Source organism: Diabrotica virgifera, chromosome 1 (genome assembly GCF_917563875.1).
Source record: "Diabrotica virgifera virgifera chromosome 1, PGI_DIABVI_V3a".
NCBI classification, from domain to species: Eukaryota; Metazoa; Arthropoda; class Insecta; order Coleoptera; family Chrysomelidae; genus Diabrotica; species Diabrotica virgifera.
Window position 1 is genome coordinate 49180613 of NC_065443.1, and position 18793 is coordinate 49199405.

General features: G+C 32.8%; 1 protein-coding gene across 1 annotated transcript in view; it reads right to left on the reverse strand.

Moving 5' to 3' along the window:
- Positions 1 to 2906: 2906 nt before the first annotated feature.
- LOC114324745 (proton-coupled folate transporter-like) overlaps positions 2907 to 18793 on the reverse strand; it is a 34335-nt gene continuing 18448 nt past the window's right edge. Inside the window, exons 5-7 of the mRNA XM_028272576.2 lie at positions 18202 to 18583; positions 3753 to 3993; positions 2907 to 3445 (exon numbers count right to left, since the gene is read on the reverse strand). Coding sequence (XP_028128377.2) covers positions 3385 to 3445; positions 3753 to 3993; positions 18202 to 18583 — 684 coding nt within the window. The 3' untranslated portion in view covers positions 2907 to 3384. The remainder of the gene's footprint in view (positions 3446 to 3752; positions 3994 to 18201; positions 18584 to 18793) is intronic.

Genomic DNA, 18793 nt, shown 5'->3' on the forward strand with positions numbered 1-18793 from the left:
GTGGAATAAATGTAGACTCTAACCATATCTGTGGCATCATTCCAGTCTCGTATATATGGTTATAAATGTTTGTTAGTTGTGGGACATTGTCGTCATCCAGAAGTTTGAGACAGTCTGATGGTATTTGGTCAGGGCCTGGAGATTTCCCATTTTTGCTCTGTTTGATGGCTTTCTCTACTTCTGCTTTTAAAATACTATGACCAGTATTCGTATACTTTGTGGTGTTAAGTGGTGGCCTCGTATCCAGGAAGAGCTCTTTTATGTAGTAAGTCCATTCTTCCTTTTTTTCATCCAAGTCGAGAATTATTTTACCTTTGGAGTTTCTCATAAAGTGAGGAGTCCTTTTTCTCTGAGTGTAGGTAATTTCTTTAAGCTTTTTATGTATATTAAACTCGTCATGTTTTCTTTGTAGTTCTTCCATTTCACGACATCTTTGTTCCATCCAGTCCTTTTTTTCTCGCTTAACCTCGTATCTTATTTGTCTATATATATCTCTCTATACCGAATCTCGTCTTTGTTTTTCCAATTTCTTCTTTGTTGAATTAGGTCTAGTATTTTATCGTTATCGGTCATCCAATCCTTTTTCTTTATTGGGTCTTTTTCTGGTTTCAAAACTTCGTTTGTTATGGTGACCATGACGGAATTCATGATATCTAGATTTTGACCGATATTTTCTTGTTCAGATCTTTCTAACTGTTTTTTAATCTCACGATTTATCTTATTTCCGAACTCATCTGCTATTACGGCATTTCTTATAAGTCGAGTATTAGGTTTCTTCTGCGTTGTGGGAGCTTTTATTCTTTTTAGTTTTAGTTTGAATCCAGTACAGAGCAGATTATGGTTAGCTGCTGCGTCTGCACCTGGGTATGTTTTTAAACCTTCTATTATTGATAATGTAGTCAATTTGATTTCTGACTATCTTTCCCTCTTGATCAGCTGAAGATTTCCAGGTATATAGTCGTCTTTTAGGTTGCTGAAACAAAGTATTTGCCATAATGCATTTCTCTTCTTGGCAGAAATGTATTAGTCTTTGCCCTCTTTCGTTCCTTTCTCCAAGTCCATGTAACTGGTGCAACCTCACTTTTGCGACTGACAGTGACAGTTGTTTATAGTTAAATTTTATATTTATATATGTTTTATTTTATATTTTATTAATTTTTCTAGTTAAATTTTATATTTCATATTTAATTAATAACTATTTGTCAAAAATATTACATAATTTGGAATGGTATATTCCTTAGAACATCAAGTTCTATTCTGTAACTGGTGCATAAGGTCAAATATTTCGGTCCCAACAAAATCAATGGAAACGACAGTCAGATTCGCTTCTGTGTGGTTAGTTATTCTGTGGTTTTGACAACCTTGTCAAAGAATTAATTTGTGTATGTATTTTCATATTAATTAAATAATTTGATTAAAATTTGGTCATTTTTTAAAGACTCGTAGAAAAAATATTGTTCCTAACGCTTTCAAAAAGTCTCTTTTCCGCACTCGACTGCTTGCCGAACTCCCGCTTCGCGTCGTTCGGCAAACTGCAGTCGCGTGCGGAAAAGTATGACTTTCTGCACTTGTTAGGAAAATAACTATTTTCTACGGCCGTGCTAAAACAGCCACTTTGTCGCACGATCAGTCATGATCAGTTGATTTGGATATTTTTGTTTTCTTTTTGACAGGGTTTTGTATAGTAGTTGATGAGGACTTAGGTGGAAGCATTGAGTTAGGAATTGGAGGTAGAGCAGTAGTGGGTGAAGTGAAGGTGAAGCTAAGGTAAGGCGAAGTTAGTCATTAGAACGTGATTTTTTTCGCCAATTTTTTGATTACTCAGCTCGGAATAGGAGGAAGGTGTAGAGGTATTTTTTCGGATGATAAGTTAGAAATATTCGGAAGGGTGTTACTTGTTACTAGTAGTTAAAATAACAAGGAATCAGTGTTCTATATCTGATGAGATAAAATTGATATCGGAGACGGGTTAGGGGGAAGCAGCGTTGTGTTAGATATTGGAATATGACTCTTCAGTATGTCCAACTTATTTGCAAAGAAAGTATTTTAGTTTGTCGCTTGAAATAAACATTCTGTGAATTTAGTTATCAAAAGAAATGGTAGTCGATGTTTGCAGAGAAAACCGTCAGTGTTAGGCTAAATATAAGTTACATTTAACGTAAGAAATGGGAGGGGTAAGTGTTACTAAAATTGAAGAAAAATCTTCTGTGTAACAGGTATATTTATTAAAAAAAAACCAAAAAATGGCTACAAATACAAAACAGAACGTTTTCCCTCTAAAGAGAGCATCATCCATGGTGTACTTTGCAAGCTCTACATACTAAGCCACCAAAAACACATGGGTCGACATTTTAACCCTTAAATTGACGACTAAAAGTTTTACATTAAAATGGTATGTAGGTACTAAATCCTGAATGGATGAAATTAATAAAGATACCCTGAGGCATTATATGACTATTCCACGAAGCACGTGGGTTGTTGAGTCGAATTCTCTGTCTTTACAAAGAAAAAGGTGACAGCCAACTCAATGAAATTTTTCCTTAAGGTAAGTGTTAATTCTAGATCGATCCTGGAGTGGTTTTTCAATTATGGGATAAAGAATGAATTGTCCCTAATGAGAAATTAGTATCCTTTTTGTAAGTGAAACATAAAAAAGTCTGCATATTAGAATAATTTTTGTAATTACTGAAATGCTTTGATCAATACTTAGAAGATTTTCAACTTGAAGAAGACAGGTACATACAGATACGACCATAGAAAATACTAGATGCAAAGTGTACGTTTTTGGAGCTAACAATATTACCTACTGATTTAATGTAATCAAACAGTACAGTATTAGACAGGGAAGGTTTTATGATCGCTTGATATCGAGATGGTATATATAATAATAAAAAACTTGTTTTTAATTTTAAGGTATAATTTAAAAAATTAATGCATATTATTTAAATCAGAGAGAGAATTTGTTCACAGAACATATTAAACATCCCCTATTCATCCATGATAGTAATCCACCGAGTTATAATATAAATTTTATATTTCACGTAGTTTTTCCTTAGTTTCCATAACTTTTTCTTCTCTAGATCCTATCTCACTATCAACAGAGTATAATGCTAAAGAATCAATAGGGTTACTCTTCGAAAAATCCTTTGGTCTCTATGTTCCATTTTGATGACCAAATGTTATATCAAAGTCAAAAAATACTTTTGCGTTTCGCGCAGAAGAATGACAGCTAACGGCATCCTACGATTGCCGTGATTGGTCATTATCTACGGGCATTTGCCGTGATTGGTCGTTACCGTCGCGCATTAAAAATTTTGACTCAGGAGTGGATTGCAAAATTGGAACCGTCAAAATTCGAGAGTGAGCTGATTCTTTGTCGTTAAACTATGCTACCACATGGCTATCACTCTCAATTGCCTTCGGCATTTCAAACCTCATCAGGTTTCTAGAATAAAAAAAATATTTGTCAAAAAGTAAGTATTTAACACGTTGACGGACAGAACGTCTATAGACGTCTAATTTCTATAGATGTAATGTGACACAACTTCAATAGACGTTGCATTTGCCCTATTATACTTTGCCAAATTCATATAGTATTACAACACTTGCTTATACATTTGACGCACTGTCCGTCAACGTGTTAAATAAATAGCTAATATACACTTCATTATATCGGTCTAACTTCTTATCTTTTTACAATAAAGAAGTTGCAAAAACCTGAATAAGGAGACAGGTACTTTTTAGATACTTACAAGATAACTAGCACCAATATGCCATAAATTCCCACATTGACAAAATAGAAGAGACCACTGTTTGTGTTAATGGTAGCATTATATATTTGGGGATAAACGCTCGAAGACACTAGTTGCGCTACACTGTCTATAGCAGAAGAAGTAGCGTATAATTTTCCTAATTCATGTGATGGTACCATAAATGATATCAAAGTTCGAACCATTGATTGTATTAGTCCACCAAAACATCGGCATGTAAAAGCTAGAATTAAAAGAAGTATTAAAATTTTTTCTTTTTAATTTTGCATATAACCATAAGAATAAAAAATATAGAGACTTAAAATATTTTAGTGCTTTTCAAAATATGTCCTATCAAAATCGATACACTTCTGCATACGTCCAAAGCAATTATTGGTAAATCAGTTATTCAAGTCTTCAGTTGGCACATGCAAAATTGCTGTTTTAAAGGCATCGATGGCTTCTCCTGGCGACTGAAATCGCCTCCTTTGCATTGATTTCTTGATCTTTGGGAACGTAAAAGAGTCGTTGGGAATATACGGTGAATGGTTTAAGAATTCGATGTTTTGAAGCTCCAAAAACTCTATTGTCTTTTGAACAGAGCACTTGCATTGTCATGATTTAGGATTATTCGCCGTTGTGTGTTGCTTTTTCGAAAAAGTTGCGACCATTTTCTTTGACACACTTCGAGAATGGATCACTTTTATTGGTTTTCGTAAAACTCCCACACAGCGGATGGGCGTTTATTTTCCAGTTGGTAGGAGGATATCCAAGATTCATTCACTAACAATACTATAAACGTTTTTTAAGCATACTTTGTTGAACTAATGTTTTTTGATACCAATTGACGCAAACCGATTTTTGCTCTTCTGAAAGCAAATGAGGAATCCAAGGGCAAACCAACTTTCTAACACCCAGTTCTTCATGTACAATCTTTGGGATCGAGGTCTTTGAAATGCCCAAAGATGTCTCTATATCCCGGTATGTTACACGGCGATCATCCTTAATTACCTGACGAACCGCATCAACATTTTACTGTGTGACTGCTGTTCTGGGTCGACCTGGCCTGGATTCGTCGGTGAGACTGGAGCGACTACGTTGTAATTCGAAATACCACCGGGAAATAGTTGATTGGTGTGATGCTTCATTCACAAATACAGAAACATTGCTGTTGGGATAATACTCTCCGAAAATTTTAAAAAATTATTACCCGAGAATGTTCTCGGTTAAGATACATTTTTGACCGATTTGCTAATTTCAAAATTTCACTGTATAGTGTAGGAAACAGAGGTTGAACCTTGCAAAATGGACACAAGTCCGGTTGATTTTTTTTCTGGTATATCAAGGGGTGCTTATTATGAGACTAACTTTTTCTTAAAAAATTTCCCGCGGAACCCCCTTTTCACCCCTTTAATTGGGGTAATTTGTGGTTTTTGCGGAACGTAGCCCTTCCTATTCCTATTGCAAAAAATGTCTTTTATAGAAATATGAAGATGACTATATTTTCTACGATTTATTTACAACAGCATATGTCTGCCACCCACCGTTTAGTGAGGGTGGGGCCCCAAAGTTGACAAGCTTTTAAAAAAGATGTTTTAAAAAATAATTATTTTTCCCTAACTGTAACGGAAATTAAGAAGAAATCCTGCGGAAATTATTCACAAATAAGTGACTGATTTTTTGGTATATATAAATAGCACCAGTACATGGATAATCGCTGAAAGTCTTTTTACTCTAACATAAACGGTTCAGATGGTATAAAAAGGGGTTTTTTAAAATGTAACACCCTGTAATTAAAAAAAGGGCAATTATCCTTAACCCGCCAGTGGTCGCTATATGAGATTTTCTCTCACGGTTTCAGAAAATTGCACAGAATTTTTTTTCTGGAAAATTATACGCTCTGTAGTTCCTTCTAGTCTCCTAACTATCCTCCCTCGACAATCTAACAGACTCGTCCGCTTAGATAGTGACTCAGTTGACCTAATATCACCCAATTGTTGAGTTAGCGTGCTTCATGTGAGACATTCTCTCATCAAGCGACCACCCGCGTTACGAACTGTACATAAAAATTAATTTTATTTTGGCACTTAAAACCTGAAATAGTGTAAAAAAATTGTAATTATTGTCATCAATCAATTTTTCCAGAGCATTCTTGTTATATTTGTGTGCTGTGCCGTAAATTATCAAGATACGGAGATTGATTAATATTTGTTTAATTCCGATTATTTTTTTTTATTTTATTATATTATTATCTATATTATGTTATATTATTTTTTTCTTATTATTAGTTAATAAAAAAAGTTTAAAAGCTGTTTTAAAAATTTTATTTTGTAAAAAAGGCAAAATTTGGGTATGTGAGAGAAAATCTCACGCGCGACCACTCGCGTAACAATCTACCTAGCGACCAATGCCGGGTTAAGTGAAACCTATACCAAAAAATCAGTCACTTATTTGTAAATAATATCCGCAGGATTCTTTCTTAATGTTCATTACAGTTAGGGAAAAATAATTTTTTTTAAAAACATCTTTTTTAAAAACTTGTCAATTTTGGGGCCGCACCCCACTAGACGGTGGGTGGCAGACATATGCTGTTGTAAATAAATCGTAGAAAATATAGTCCTCTTCATATTTCTATAAAAGACATTTTTTGTTTTGCAATAGGTACAGGAAGGGCTACGTTCCGCTAAAACCACAAATTACCTCAATTTAACTGGTGAAAAGGGGGGTTTCGGGGGAAATTTTTTAAGAAAAAGTTAGTCTGATAATAAGCACCCCTTGATATACCTATCAGAAAAAAAATAAAACCGGACTTGTGTCCATTTTGCAAGGTTCAACCTCTGTTTCCTACACTAATATCTACACGACTTGTTCTACCGCTATGAAACTCGATTTATGTCAACAAAATATTGAGGTTGCGTTCACGGTTATTAGACTTTATTACGGTTGTCTTGTCCGACGGTGGTGGGGAGACTTATATTTTTGACTTTACGTCACAAGAGTTTACATTCCCATATTTTTAAATGATTTTCGATCATTGAATGTGTGTTATTGTGTATACAGTTGAGTCCGCGAGTTTTTACCCGTGCGTCATTAATACCTGGCGAGATAAAACACATACTTTTTATCTAGCATCATTCTCTTCCATGCATGAAACTCATGATAAACCAGCTGCCGTTTGTTATTAAGTAACAACACATGTTATTTTTATGAACCATCTAGACTCAGTGCATTGAAAAGAGATAGGTACAAAAAAAGACGATTCGGTATGTTTTCATATTTTAAGCACAATTTGTTTGACGTTTCTGATTTGTTTAATTTTGTGGCTGTCAGTCAGTTGAACTTTTTGCGGTTTTTGTCGAATTTTTGCGTTTTGAAGTTTCTTTATATTACACAAACAGTTGTTTTCACAACTAATTTTATATTGGGCTTTGAAATTTTAGGGTAAATAATTATATTTTGGCAATTAATATTTAAAACATACAAAGCTAACGTCATTCACACAGTAAAGAAATGACTGTGTTTAGATTTCCGTCAAAGTGAATAAAATAACAAAAATAAAATATGTTATTGGATTTTTTTATAAATTGTTTATTTATTTATTAATCAATAATAATAAAAGAATTTATTAAGCTACTTCAAATGTAGCTGTAATTCTGCGCAAAAATTTTGAAGCAAAACTTACATTTGACATTCTATATATTTGATAACGTCAAATTTTATAATAAAACCCGTAATCGGAACAGTAGCCACTTTCTGTCAGTTGTTGTTGCGTGAAATAGATTTCCGACTTATTTCGTATGCTTTAAGTGATGACGCACGGGTAAAGACTCGCGGACTCAACTGTATATGTGTATTATTTGTGGTATTATGAAATAATTAGACAAATAGTACACATTTTATCTTATACCGGGTGGTGAATCGTAAAAAAGGCCATAGAAAACTCAATGTAAAAGTCTGAATTGTTGAATTCCTGCTTCCCTAATTATTTTACATCAAAAGTCATGGTACAGAATTAAAATCTGTATTAAAATCAAAAGTTAAAATTGTTCTACGATTTAAATGCATTCCAAAATTTTAAAAAATATGATACATTTGCCACAATAGGTATGCGTGTAAAAGTAAGGCCACACGTTACTATTTAACTGACAGTGCTCACACCATTGACTGAATAAAAAAATTTTTATTATTAATCCTTTCTCCGCAACTGAGGGTATCTTATCAACTGTATTGTTTTTAAACAATAGATGATAAAATAAAAATATTGACAGTTCAAAAATGTGAACATTATTGCATTGTGTGTGGCCTAAGTTTGGGCTGAAAACTAAAATGTATTACATTTTTACAAAATTTTGGAATATGTTTAATTACGTAGACCATTTTTAACAGTTATTTCCAATACAGATTTCAATCCTCTACAAATAGTTTCTAATGTCTTTTGATGTACAATAATTATTAGCGAAGCTGGAATTCAACAGTTCAGAATTTTACATTGAGTTAATGCAAAATTTTGACGCATGTCAAAATTCTCAACGTGTTTTAATTGTATTCATTTTTTTCGAATCCTGAGAAAACTAATAAATATTTTTGAAAATTTTTTTTAAGAGGAAACAGTAGAGATCAATCGGTAGCGAAAACGCGTTCCAAGATTGCGGCTGTAATTTTGAATTTTTTTTCGAGATATTTGGCACACGTATTCGTAATATAATAAAGAATGGCGGTACAGAGCCCAATTTGAAAAATATATTAATATGTGGAAATTACTCTGTAACTAAATACAATATTAAAAAAACGAGCCTGTACCGCCATTAAGAAGAACAAAAAAATACACTTTCTTCAAATAAACTTTTTTATCCGATGCCTAGGTTTTGTGTCATTTTGGAACTACTAAAATTTTTTATTCCATTAGTAGTTCCAAAATGACACAAAATCTAGGCATCGGATAAAAAAGTTTATTTGAAGAAAGTGTACTTTTTTGTTCTTCTTAATGGCGGTACCGGCTCGTTTTTTTAATATTGTATTTAATTACAGAGTAATTTCCACATATTAATATATTTTTCAAATTGGGCTCTGTACTAGGGTGGATCGAAAAACGGGTTTTTTCTGTTATACAATTCTAATAGCACGGAAAACTTGCGCATAGACGTCATTATAAAGGGAAAAATAATAAAAAAATTTATTTTTCAAATTTGAAATCGCGCAGAAGGCCTAAAGTTACAAAAAAGACAAAATACCGGTAATTTTCAAAAACAGGTAAAATTACAAAAAAAAAGTCTGTTTTCGTTCTAATAGTGAAAAAGGTGTTGCCAAGAGTGTCCTTAATGCATACAAAAAATAATTAGACCTGTTCCCGTTCATCTGAATTCGCGCAAAAAGCCTAAAGTTGCGGGTTGTTTCGTAAAATAACGATATTGCATAATTTTTGACGATTTTTAGACTTATTCCAAAACCATACCATTTGTATTTTTAATTTGTAATAGTGTGAAAACCATTCAAAATTGTTTTCCTAATCCAGAAAAAATACTTTCAGACCTGATATTCCTTAACTGTATTCGCGCAAAAGAATAACGCTTACTCCCCTTAGCCGGCACCGAGTGGACTCGCCCACGCGTAGTTGAACTCGCACACGTTATTTACTACTTTGCTACTATTTGCTAGTGCAAAGTGCAATCAACCAGTGTTGTATCAACAGTGTGACAAAGTGGAAGTGTATTTCGTAGTTTTGAAATGGCGTCTCCAAAAACTTCGCGTGTTACAAGACAGTCTATTGCGTTCAGACATTGAAGTTAAGTGTCGCCGTCCTTTACAATGGTTTATCTGCTTGCTACATTTCAACGAGTTACCTTATAGGCATTTGTTTGATCACTTGGATGGAACGACAACAGGACCAGTTTCATTCAGCGGTCCAATTGGAAAACAACTCCCTGGCTGTGGGAAACTCCCTGTTGTAGATTTTGAGCCGATCCAATTAGAAGAAGTCATTGATATCACTAAAACCGATCTGAGTAAAGATCAGCAGTATCTCCTAGACATTGTCAGAGCCGTCAACACAGGAATCTGTAATCCAGAATTGGCTGCTAAGAATCCTGGATGCATCAGTCACTCTCGTTGGCTAACCTGTGCTAACCGGGTTTTAAGATTGTATGTCTCCCAAACTACTCCAACAATTGAGTTACAGACTCTTGCAAATTACATAGTGAAGACATATGCACCTGTTTGGTTTGATATAAAGAAAAACTACACTGTGAAAGATGGACCGAGGCATATTTTGAAGATAGTTAAAACAACCAGACATCTACCGGACAATATCAAGAAAATCCTTGATCCAGTAGTTCAAAGGAACGCATTCTTCTGCCACCCTGAAAATATGATGTTGGCTATGATAATTGATGAAAGACCACACATTAAGGAACTTGGCTACAGAAGGATCCTAAAATCCAGAAATGAGCCATCAGCTGAAGGATACGTTAGGGACTTTAAAATACCTTCAATAAATTTTAGTGCAAACGACTATACCGAACTTATTGATTGGTTAATCTGTAAGTTAACACCACCGCCACTACTGTCCAAGATACCAACTGCACATATTACTTCTTTATTGAAAGACAAAACTTTACCAGAGTTTAAATACGTCAAATTCCCATGCCACAGCCAGTCAGTTGAGAGGTGTGTAAAACTGGTTACAGGGGCAGCAGAAAAATTGTGCGGGCATGAAAATCGAGATGGTTATATTCGAGCTACTTTAAAATCAAGGCAGCTGATGCCCACATTTAATTCAAAGTCGGAATTTAAAGGGGCTTTTATGTAAATAACCTTTTGCCTACAACAAATACATACATAGTACAGAGTACAGAGTAAATAATTACTGTAAATATTGTAAATAACATTCACCCCGGTTGGTTGGTTGGGTAGGGTGGGGGTGGGACTCGCCTTGCAGCCACGTCCTCGTCGTGAGTCCTGGGTCATTTCAGCACAGATTAAATGTTGAAATGAGCTGAGAGCTGCAATATGATGTGTTGGCTAATAAATTTGTTTGTAAATCACTTGTCATAGTCTTATTACAAACCTTAATGTGTTAAAAAACACTCATCAGATATGGAAAACCGCGTTTTTACGGGACAGTACAACTTACGTATACTACACTTTAGACCTATTGCGCGAATACAGTTAAAGAATAACAGGTCCGAAAGTATTTTTTATTGATTAGGAAAACTATTTTGAATAGTTTTTACACTATTACAAATTAAAAATACAACTTGTATGGTTTTGGCACATGTTTAAAAATCGTCGAAAATAATGAAATATCGTTATTTTACGAAACAACCTGCAACTTCATGCTTTTTGCGCGAATTCAGTTAAACGGGAATGGGTATTATTATCTTTTGTATGCATTAAGGACACTCTTATTAACACTTTTTTCACTATTAGAACGCAAACAGTTTTTTTTTTTGTAATTTTTGCCTGTTTTTGAAAATTACCGATATTTTGATTTTATTTGTAACTTTAGGCCTTCTGCGCGATTTCAAATTTTGAAATTTTTTTTTTATTTTGTTTTTCCCTTTATAATGACGTCTATGCGCAAGTTTTTCGCGCTATTAGAATTGTATAACAGAAAAAACACGTTTTTCGATCCACCCTACTCTGTACCGCCATTCTTTATTATATTACGAATACGTGTGCCAAATATCTCGAAAAAATATTCAAAATTACAGCCGCAATCTTGGAACGCGTTTTGGCTACCTGTTGATCGCTACTGTATCACCTTAATAAGTTACAGGGCTGAAAATAAAAGAGAAGTGTGATATTTAATTTCAAATATTTCATTCAATAGAATCTGCTTGTTAATTCTAAGGGGCTTTCCGCCCTCGGTAATAATGTAATCTTGCATCCTGCGTTTAAATTTTTCTAAAATACTTGGTTTTCTCAGGATTCGAAAAAAATCATATTACGATTCAAATGACAGTAAACTCTCGTGACGTAATCTCACCCTTAATGTTCATTGGTTAGTCGATTTAGGCAACCATGTCTAAGAACCGTGGGTTGCGTGTGTGTCGCAAGGTTTTATTGATGGCGCCCTCTAAGCGGCTATATGTAAAACTAAAATACAGGCCAATATATTAATTTGCAAAAGTGTTATATGTACAAAAACTACAAAATATTGTTAGCCCATGTTGTGAGGGCGCTCCCGTATGAAACAATTTCTGATTCGGTTTTCTTGCGGACGCCTCTTCAAAATTTGTCCCGTTAAACAAATCAGAAGGGTACCGAGCAACATTTTTGGTCAGAAATTGGTTAAATCATTTTTTTAAATACAGTAAACTCGCCCTTGAACGGACAGTGGTCGTTCCGCATAAAGTGTTCGTTGAAAGGAGGTGTCCGTTGAAGAGAAAAAAAATATGTTACCTTAAAATTTTTTAAAATAAATGCATGTACATATACATATACAGAGTTGGGATAAAGTATGGAACCAAGCAAATATCTTTGAAACGAAAAGAACAATATTTATGAAACTTTGCATGCAAGTACAGTGACGAAAAAGGCATCTGATGCCATATTTTTTGTTACTACTCCACTTCCGGTGTCACCGGAAATACCCTTAACTTATTAACTTTAAATGGGACACCCTGTATATTTTTGCAGATTTTAAAAAAACTTGTTATTTTTAATTCATACATACCAAGTTTGGAAGAAAAAAACTATTAAAACAAGAAATAAATCTCTTTAGAGTTAAAAAATAGGTTAATTTATTTACGTTAGACCAATGATATTAAAAATAAAAAAAAATAATTTCAAATGTTGAAAATGTTTGCTGTTCACCTCCTGACAACGTTCAAGCCTATAAATAAATTCGTGAGTCAATTTTTGCAAGATTTCTTCACGTATTAGTTCACATTCATCAATTATTATTTGTCTCAAATCCTGCAAGCATGTTGGTCGCCGTAATTAAGACGTAAACACGTAATTTTAGATAACCCAAAGAAAAAAAATCTAACGGGTTGAGGTCCGGAGAACGAGCGGGCCACTCTATGAATCCTCTACGTCCAATCCATGGATTTGGAAAATTGACTTCCAAAAAATGAAAATTTACCATAACCTATTACCATTAATATTTCAATACGATCTTTTCCACTTAAATGAACCATTTTTAATACAACTTATTTGTGTCAATTAGTTCAGTAACAGTTTTACCTACTACACTAAATTCAAATAAGTCATGCAGTGCATGTAAACAACAATTTTAGTCTACAGTATAGATGGTACTCGTTTATTTCCTATTACGTTGTATTAATACAAAAAATTATCTACAGACACTTTTTAATAAATTTTCTCTACCAAATTTGGTATGTATGAATTAAAAATAACAAGTTCTTTTAAAATCCGCAAAAATATATAGGGTGTCCCATTTAAATTAAATAAGTTAGGGGTATTTCCGGTGAAACCGGAAGTGGAATAGTAACAAAAAATATGGCAACAGATGCCTTTTGCGTCACTGTGCTTGCATGCAAAGTTTCATAAATATCGTTCTTTTCGTTTCAAAGATCTTGGTTCCATACTTTATCCCAACCCAGTATGTATACACATATAAATAGAAATATTAGTTTAACATTACATAACATAAGTTGTGGATGAGATGTAGTATTGTCTAGAAACAAAAGAACCTTTCCATTTTCTCTCTACATTATTTTGTCAAATTCATTTAGCCAGTCTGTCATGATTTCCCTTGTCATTTGTCATCCACGACTTCTTATTGCTGTACCATTCGACATGTAATTTTTCTGCGTGTTAAACCTTGAACCAACGTGGGCTGTTACTGTTCCCGGTTACCAGTGGCCTCTCTTTGTCCCCCATCATACTGGTGCAAAATATAATTGTGATCCTATCTTTAGAAGCCAAATTTTCTTGGGTAATGCTGTAAACTCTAAAAAAATAATCCCGTCTCATCTGCGTTAAAAATGTCTCGAGGAAAGTATACTCTCATTAAAGTGAGCAGGTCTTGTATCATACATATTTATATTTAGTCGATGAAATGAAGCTGAAAAAATGGCAAAACCTCGCAATTTTTTCGTCCAGCATCGATTTGTACAAAAATTTGGGATTAGGCTCATTACACCCTCTAGTTCATTTTCTATATTGATCCGTTGTACGCTTTTGGTTTTTTAAGGGTGAAAATTACCCCTAACTGTAAAAAATTATAAAATAATATTTTAAACTTTAATATTGTCAACATTTGGTTCTTATTAGTTACATAGTAGTTGTTTTATGCTTTAAGATATACTATCATAATATTTCAACCCTTAAAATCACCCTTGTTGGAGCTATATAAAAAAATTTACTTATCCTAAAAGAATCATTTAGGCTTGCATCGATTTACTTAAAAAATTGGGATTAGGATCATCTCACCCTGTACTTTATATTCTATATCATGCTTAAGGGCGTTGATTATTTTTAGGGGTGTAAACTACCCCTTATTGTCAAAAATTATATAAAAACATTGTAAAATTTAATATGGGTAAAATTTGGTTTTGATTGGTTAGATAATGATTGTTTTATACTTTAGGAGATAATATGTTATATATTTCAACCCTTAAAAACCACCCTTAATAACATTACAGTTTTATAAGTAGATATTTTAATAGATCTATACAGAAAAAAAGTAGAATTAAAGAATTACAAAAACATTTATTTACACAAAAATACGAATTTACAAATATGTACAAATACAAATACAAATAGTTTTTTAGTCATCTTCCAGTATACGAACCGGTTCTGTGGTATTATACATACATTGAAAATGATCCATAAGCGGACTATCCAAATTTTTCGAAAAAAAAAAATGGTTTTATAGACATAGCTCCTTCATTTTTGGCGACGAAAACTTTTTTAAAAAATGACATTGTACGATTTTTAAAGACTTATAAGACTGTGTAAACTAAATTCCGTAAGATCCCTTAGTTTTTAATTAGGGTGGGTTTAAAGCGCTCGAGTAAGGGGGTGTTTGCTAGTAAATAGAGGTTTTAAGCAGCTATATCTCGCTTGCTGTTCACTGTAATGAAAATATGTGAACAATGGAATTTTAGCTATTAAAAAGGCTACAGTTTAGTAATCTATCATTTTTTTCGTATCTCCAGTATTTTCGGAGATAGTTTGAAGTAAAATGTGAAAAATGGGAAATTCCAAAAAATTAATTTTTGTTTAAACTCCAATTTTTCTAAAATTAGTTCTTTTAAATAGGTAAAACTTCTTGGGTGTATTGATAATATAAATATAAAAGGAATCACAGAAAGGTAAAGACCAATTTTTAATTAGGAGGATAGTTAGGGGGTTGTTTTCACTGATTTTTTCATAGAGAAAAGCAGGTACCGACTTTTCTTTTTATTATAAGTCGCTTAATTTTCAGGCTATAAACTTTTTATCACTATTTTTTGAAATACCTAACTGTATACTTGAAAAAAGATTAGTTGTTTTCCTCGAAAAATGCAAAATTATTTCGTTATTTTACTTTGAATATTTCAAATTATGCATTTGACGAAAAAAGCTAACTTTTAACATGCCGTATCTCGGTTTGTATTGGTCTTAAAGATATTATAGGAAAATAATTTGGTTTGTGTTACTAAAAGATGCAATTTTGAAATCCACAGTTTTTTTGATTAAATGCATACTTTTCGAGGAATTCTCGAAAAACCCTCTAACAAAGTCGATTTTTTCATCGAAAAACTGTTACTTTCAAGCGCGAATAACTCGAAAAATATTAGTTTTACGAAGAAAATGTAAAAGACATTTTTTTCTTAGAATCACTATTTACATCGATTTGCATGGTTAAAATGTAATAAAAAAATTCCCGCTCCCGATATGGGGTATCAACCACTCCCAAGGTTTTAGCGTACAGTGGCATGATATAGAAAATAATCCTTGGACTATTCCCTACCTTCTGTGAAAATTTCAAGTAAATCCATGCTGGACGAAAAAATTGCGAGCCAAAATGTTTCATTTCCTCGACTAATTGCAAAATATTTGGAAAAAAAGTTAATTTTATTAATTTACTATCCGCATTTACCCTCATTTACTGTCCGCGTCCGTTGTTGAGAGTGTCCGTGTAAAGGAGTTAAAGGGTACAGGTTGATATATCGCCGAATGATTTTTGTTTTAAAAATCGTCCGTATAGAACAGATGTCCGGCGAAGGGAGGTGTACGTTAAGAGAGAGTTTACTGTAAATTCAAAAGTTCTCCTTTATTTGATAAAAATACTTTTTTAAGGTTTTTGGTCAGTTTAAATAAAAAGTTCTCTTGTAATTTTTCTCAAAAATTTATACTTTTCGAGTTTAAAATAGGCGATTTACCGCAGAGACAGACGAGCGACTCTGCAGTGCCACTGAGTGGAGCCACAAAGTGGCTTCGACAGGGATTTTTGCAGCGCCAATAATTTTTTAATGTATGCCACTAGCAGTGAGGATGGACGACCGTGGCTGTCTACTGTTAGTCCTTAGTCCAGGGCGCATCTGTTTTGAGATGGACGTTGAGAGGTGACTCAAATTTTTTTGCAGTAATTGCTTGAAAATAACTCAAACAATAATATTTCAGTTATCCTCCCACTCAAAAAGGTCCGGAACATTGTTTAAATAATTAAAATGTCAAAAAATGAAGGAAAAATTCGATTTTTTTCTTCATTTTTTGATTATAACTTTAAAAGTATTCATTTCCGAGAAAAGTTGAACTGACATAAAAGTTGCGTAATTAAATTTCCTATAATATAGAATTGGTTATAAATTTTAAAAATAGTCACCATTGTTGCAAAATAGCAATAATGGCGAAAAAACCATACAAAAACAAGTATTCGCATTTTACGTTTTTCAACCATTTGTGCTACACTAAGGGCCTTCATATTTTACCCAGAATAACTCAATAATATAGTAAAACAACACTGTAAATTTCATTAAGATCGGTTTAATAGATTTTGCAAAATAAATTTTGCATCCAGCTTTCGCAAAAAAAATTCATTTTTTAAAATGTTGCAGGACTGAAAATAAAGCAGATAGCAAGTTGATTTTTTTTTGCTTATAGAAGTGTACTGTACCTTTCATTTGCAATTTGCAAAATTAAAATCGATTAATTACCACGGCGTCAGGAATTTTTTTAATAAACATTAATTTTTGGTGCTGCGCGCAGGACAGCGGTGTTCGATTCACACAAGTTGATTTCCATCAAAATTTCTTCTAATCTTTATCTAATATATTATTTTCTTACTCTATATTTTGTTGCATTTTAATATTTTAATTCCACAAAAATCAAACTAATTTTATTATTATTTGTGAAATATTGTTTAAACAATTGCATGTGTTTAAAAATAATAAACTTTTATTCACTAAGTTAAAATATATGAACAAAAAAGTTTTTGCTAAAAAAAAGTGTTATTTCAAAAGATAGAGTACCTAAGTATTTTTATTTTGCAATAAACAAATTTATTTATTTATATCGAAATGTAACAAAAATTAAAATGTATCAATCATTATCAAAGGTCATTGGAATGCCCAATCAGACCAAACTATCCGCTGTCCTGCGCGTAGCACCAATAATTAATGTTTAGTTAAAAAAATTCCTGACGCCGTGGTTGTTAATCGATTTTAATTTTGCAGATTGCAAATAAAAGTTACAGTACACTTCTATATGCAAAAAAAAATTTTAACTTGCTATCTGCTTTATTTTTAGTCCTGTAACATTTTGAAAAAATGAATTTTTTTTGCGAAACCTGGATTGCAAAATTTATTTTGCAAAATTTATTAAACCGATCTTAATGAAATTTACAGTATTGTTTTAGTGTATCATAAAGTTTTTTTGGGGGAAATATGAAGGTCCTAAGTGTAGCATAAATGATTGAAAAACGTAAAATGCGAATACTTGTTTTTGTATGTTTTTTTCGCAATTATTGCTACTTTGCAACAAGGATGACTATTTTTTAAATTTTCAACCTATTCTATATTGTAGGAAATTTAATTACGCAACTTTTATGTCAGTTCAACTTTTCTCGAAAATGAATACTTTTAAAGTTATAATCAAAAAACGAAGAAAAAAATCGCATTTTTCCTTCATTTTTTGACATTTTAATTATTGAAACAATGTTCCGGACCTTTGTGAGCGGGAGGATAACTCAAATATTATTATTTGAGTTATTTTCAAGCAATTTCTGCAAAAAAAATTGAGTCACCTCTCAACGTCCAAATGTAGTAATATTTTTACAGATGCGCCCTGGTCTACCTCTGGAATGGCACGTTTAATGGAATGGCAGAATGAATTTACGGCTTATCATACGAAGCAACTTTGTGGTGCCACATAGTAGTGATGCAGAGTGGTTAGTCTGTTTCTGGGGTTAAAGCGTTAAAAATAGATTAGGCGTTTTCGGACTTTTGGTCTACTTTCTATATTATTTATATGAAATTGCCGTAATAATAATACATCTTACCTGCATATATGTAAATATCACTAGTTGCTAATCCATAAAGAATACACGTAATAATGTACAGTACGAGTGACAAAATAACAAGTTGAAGTTCTTTCATTTTAAGCTTCTTGTATAATATTGTAGTTCCAAATATTGTTCCTAAAATCAGTAAGACACGGCTATAGACCGAGGCATTAGTAATTTGGGACAATGTCCAATGAACCTTTTGTCGCAAAAAGTGGGTTCTTAATGATACATCTCCTCCAATAACAAAGCTATAAACGACAAGTATCCCCATAAGGGTAAGAATGTAATATCTTGTGTTACCTTCCCTCTTCTTAAACGGAACTCTAAGAATTTCTTTAATATTTATATCAGACATCAATTCTCTTAAAGAAGGCATCTACAAAAAAATATCAAAAGTTTGAAGATAATTTTTTTTAAATTTTCACGAGTTTTCTTTAAAGTCAACGTACATTTTCTATATTTAAAAAAGATCTTGTCTATCGTATAAATGAGCAAGTTATTATACACCAAGCTTTCCTTCTCAGTGTATAATTGACCTTTGATTACTGATACAGAGTACGATACTATTATGTTACTATTATTTTCA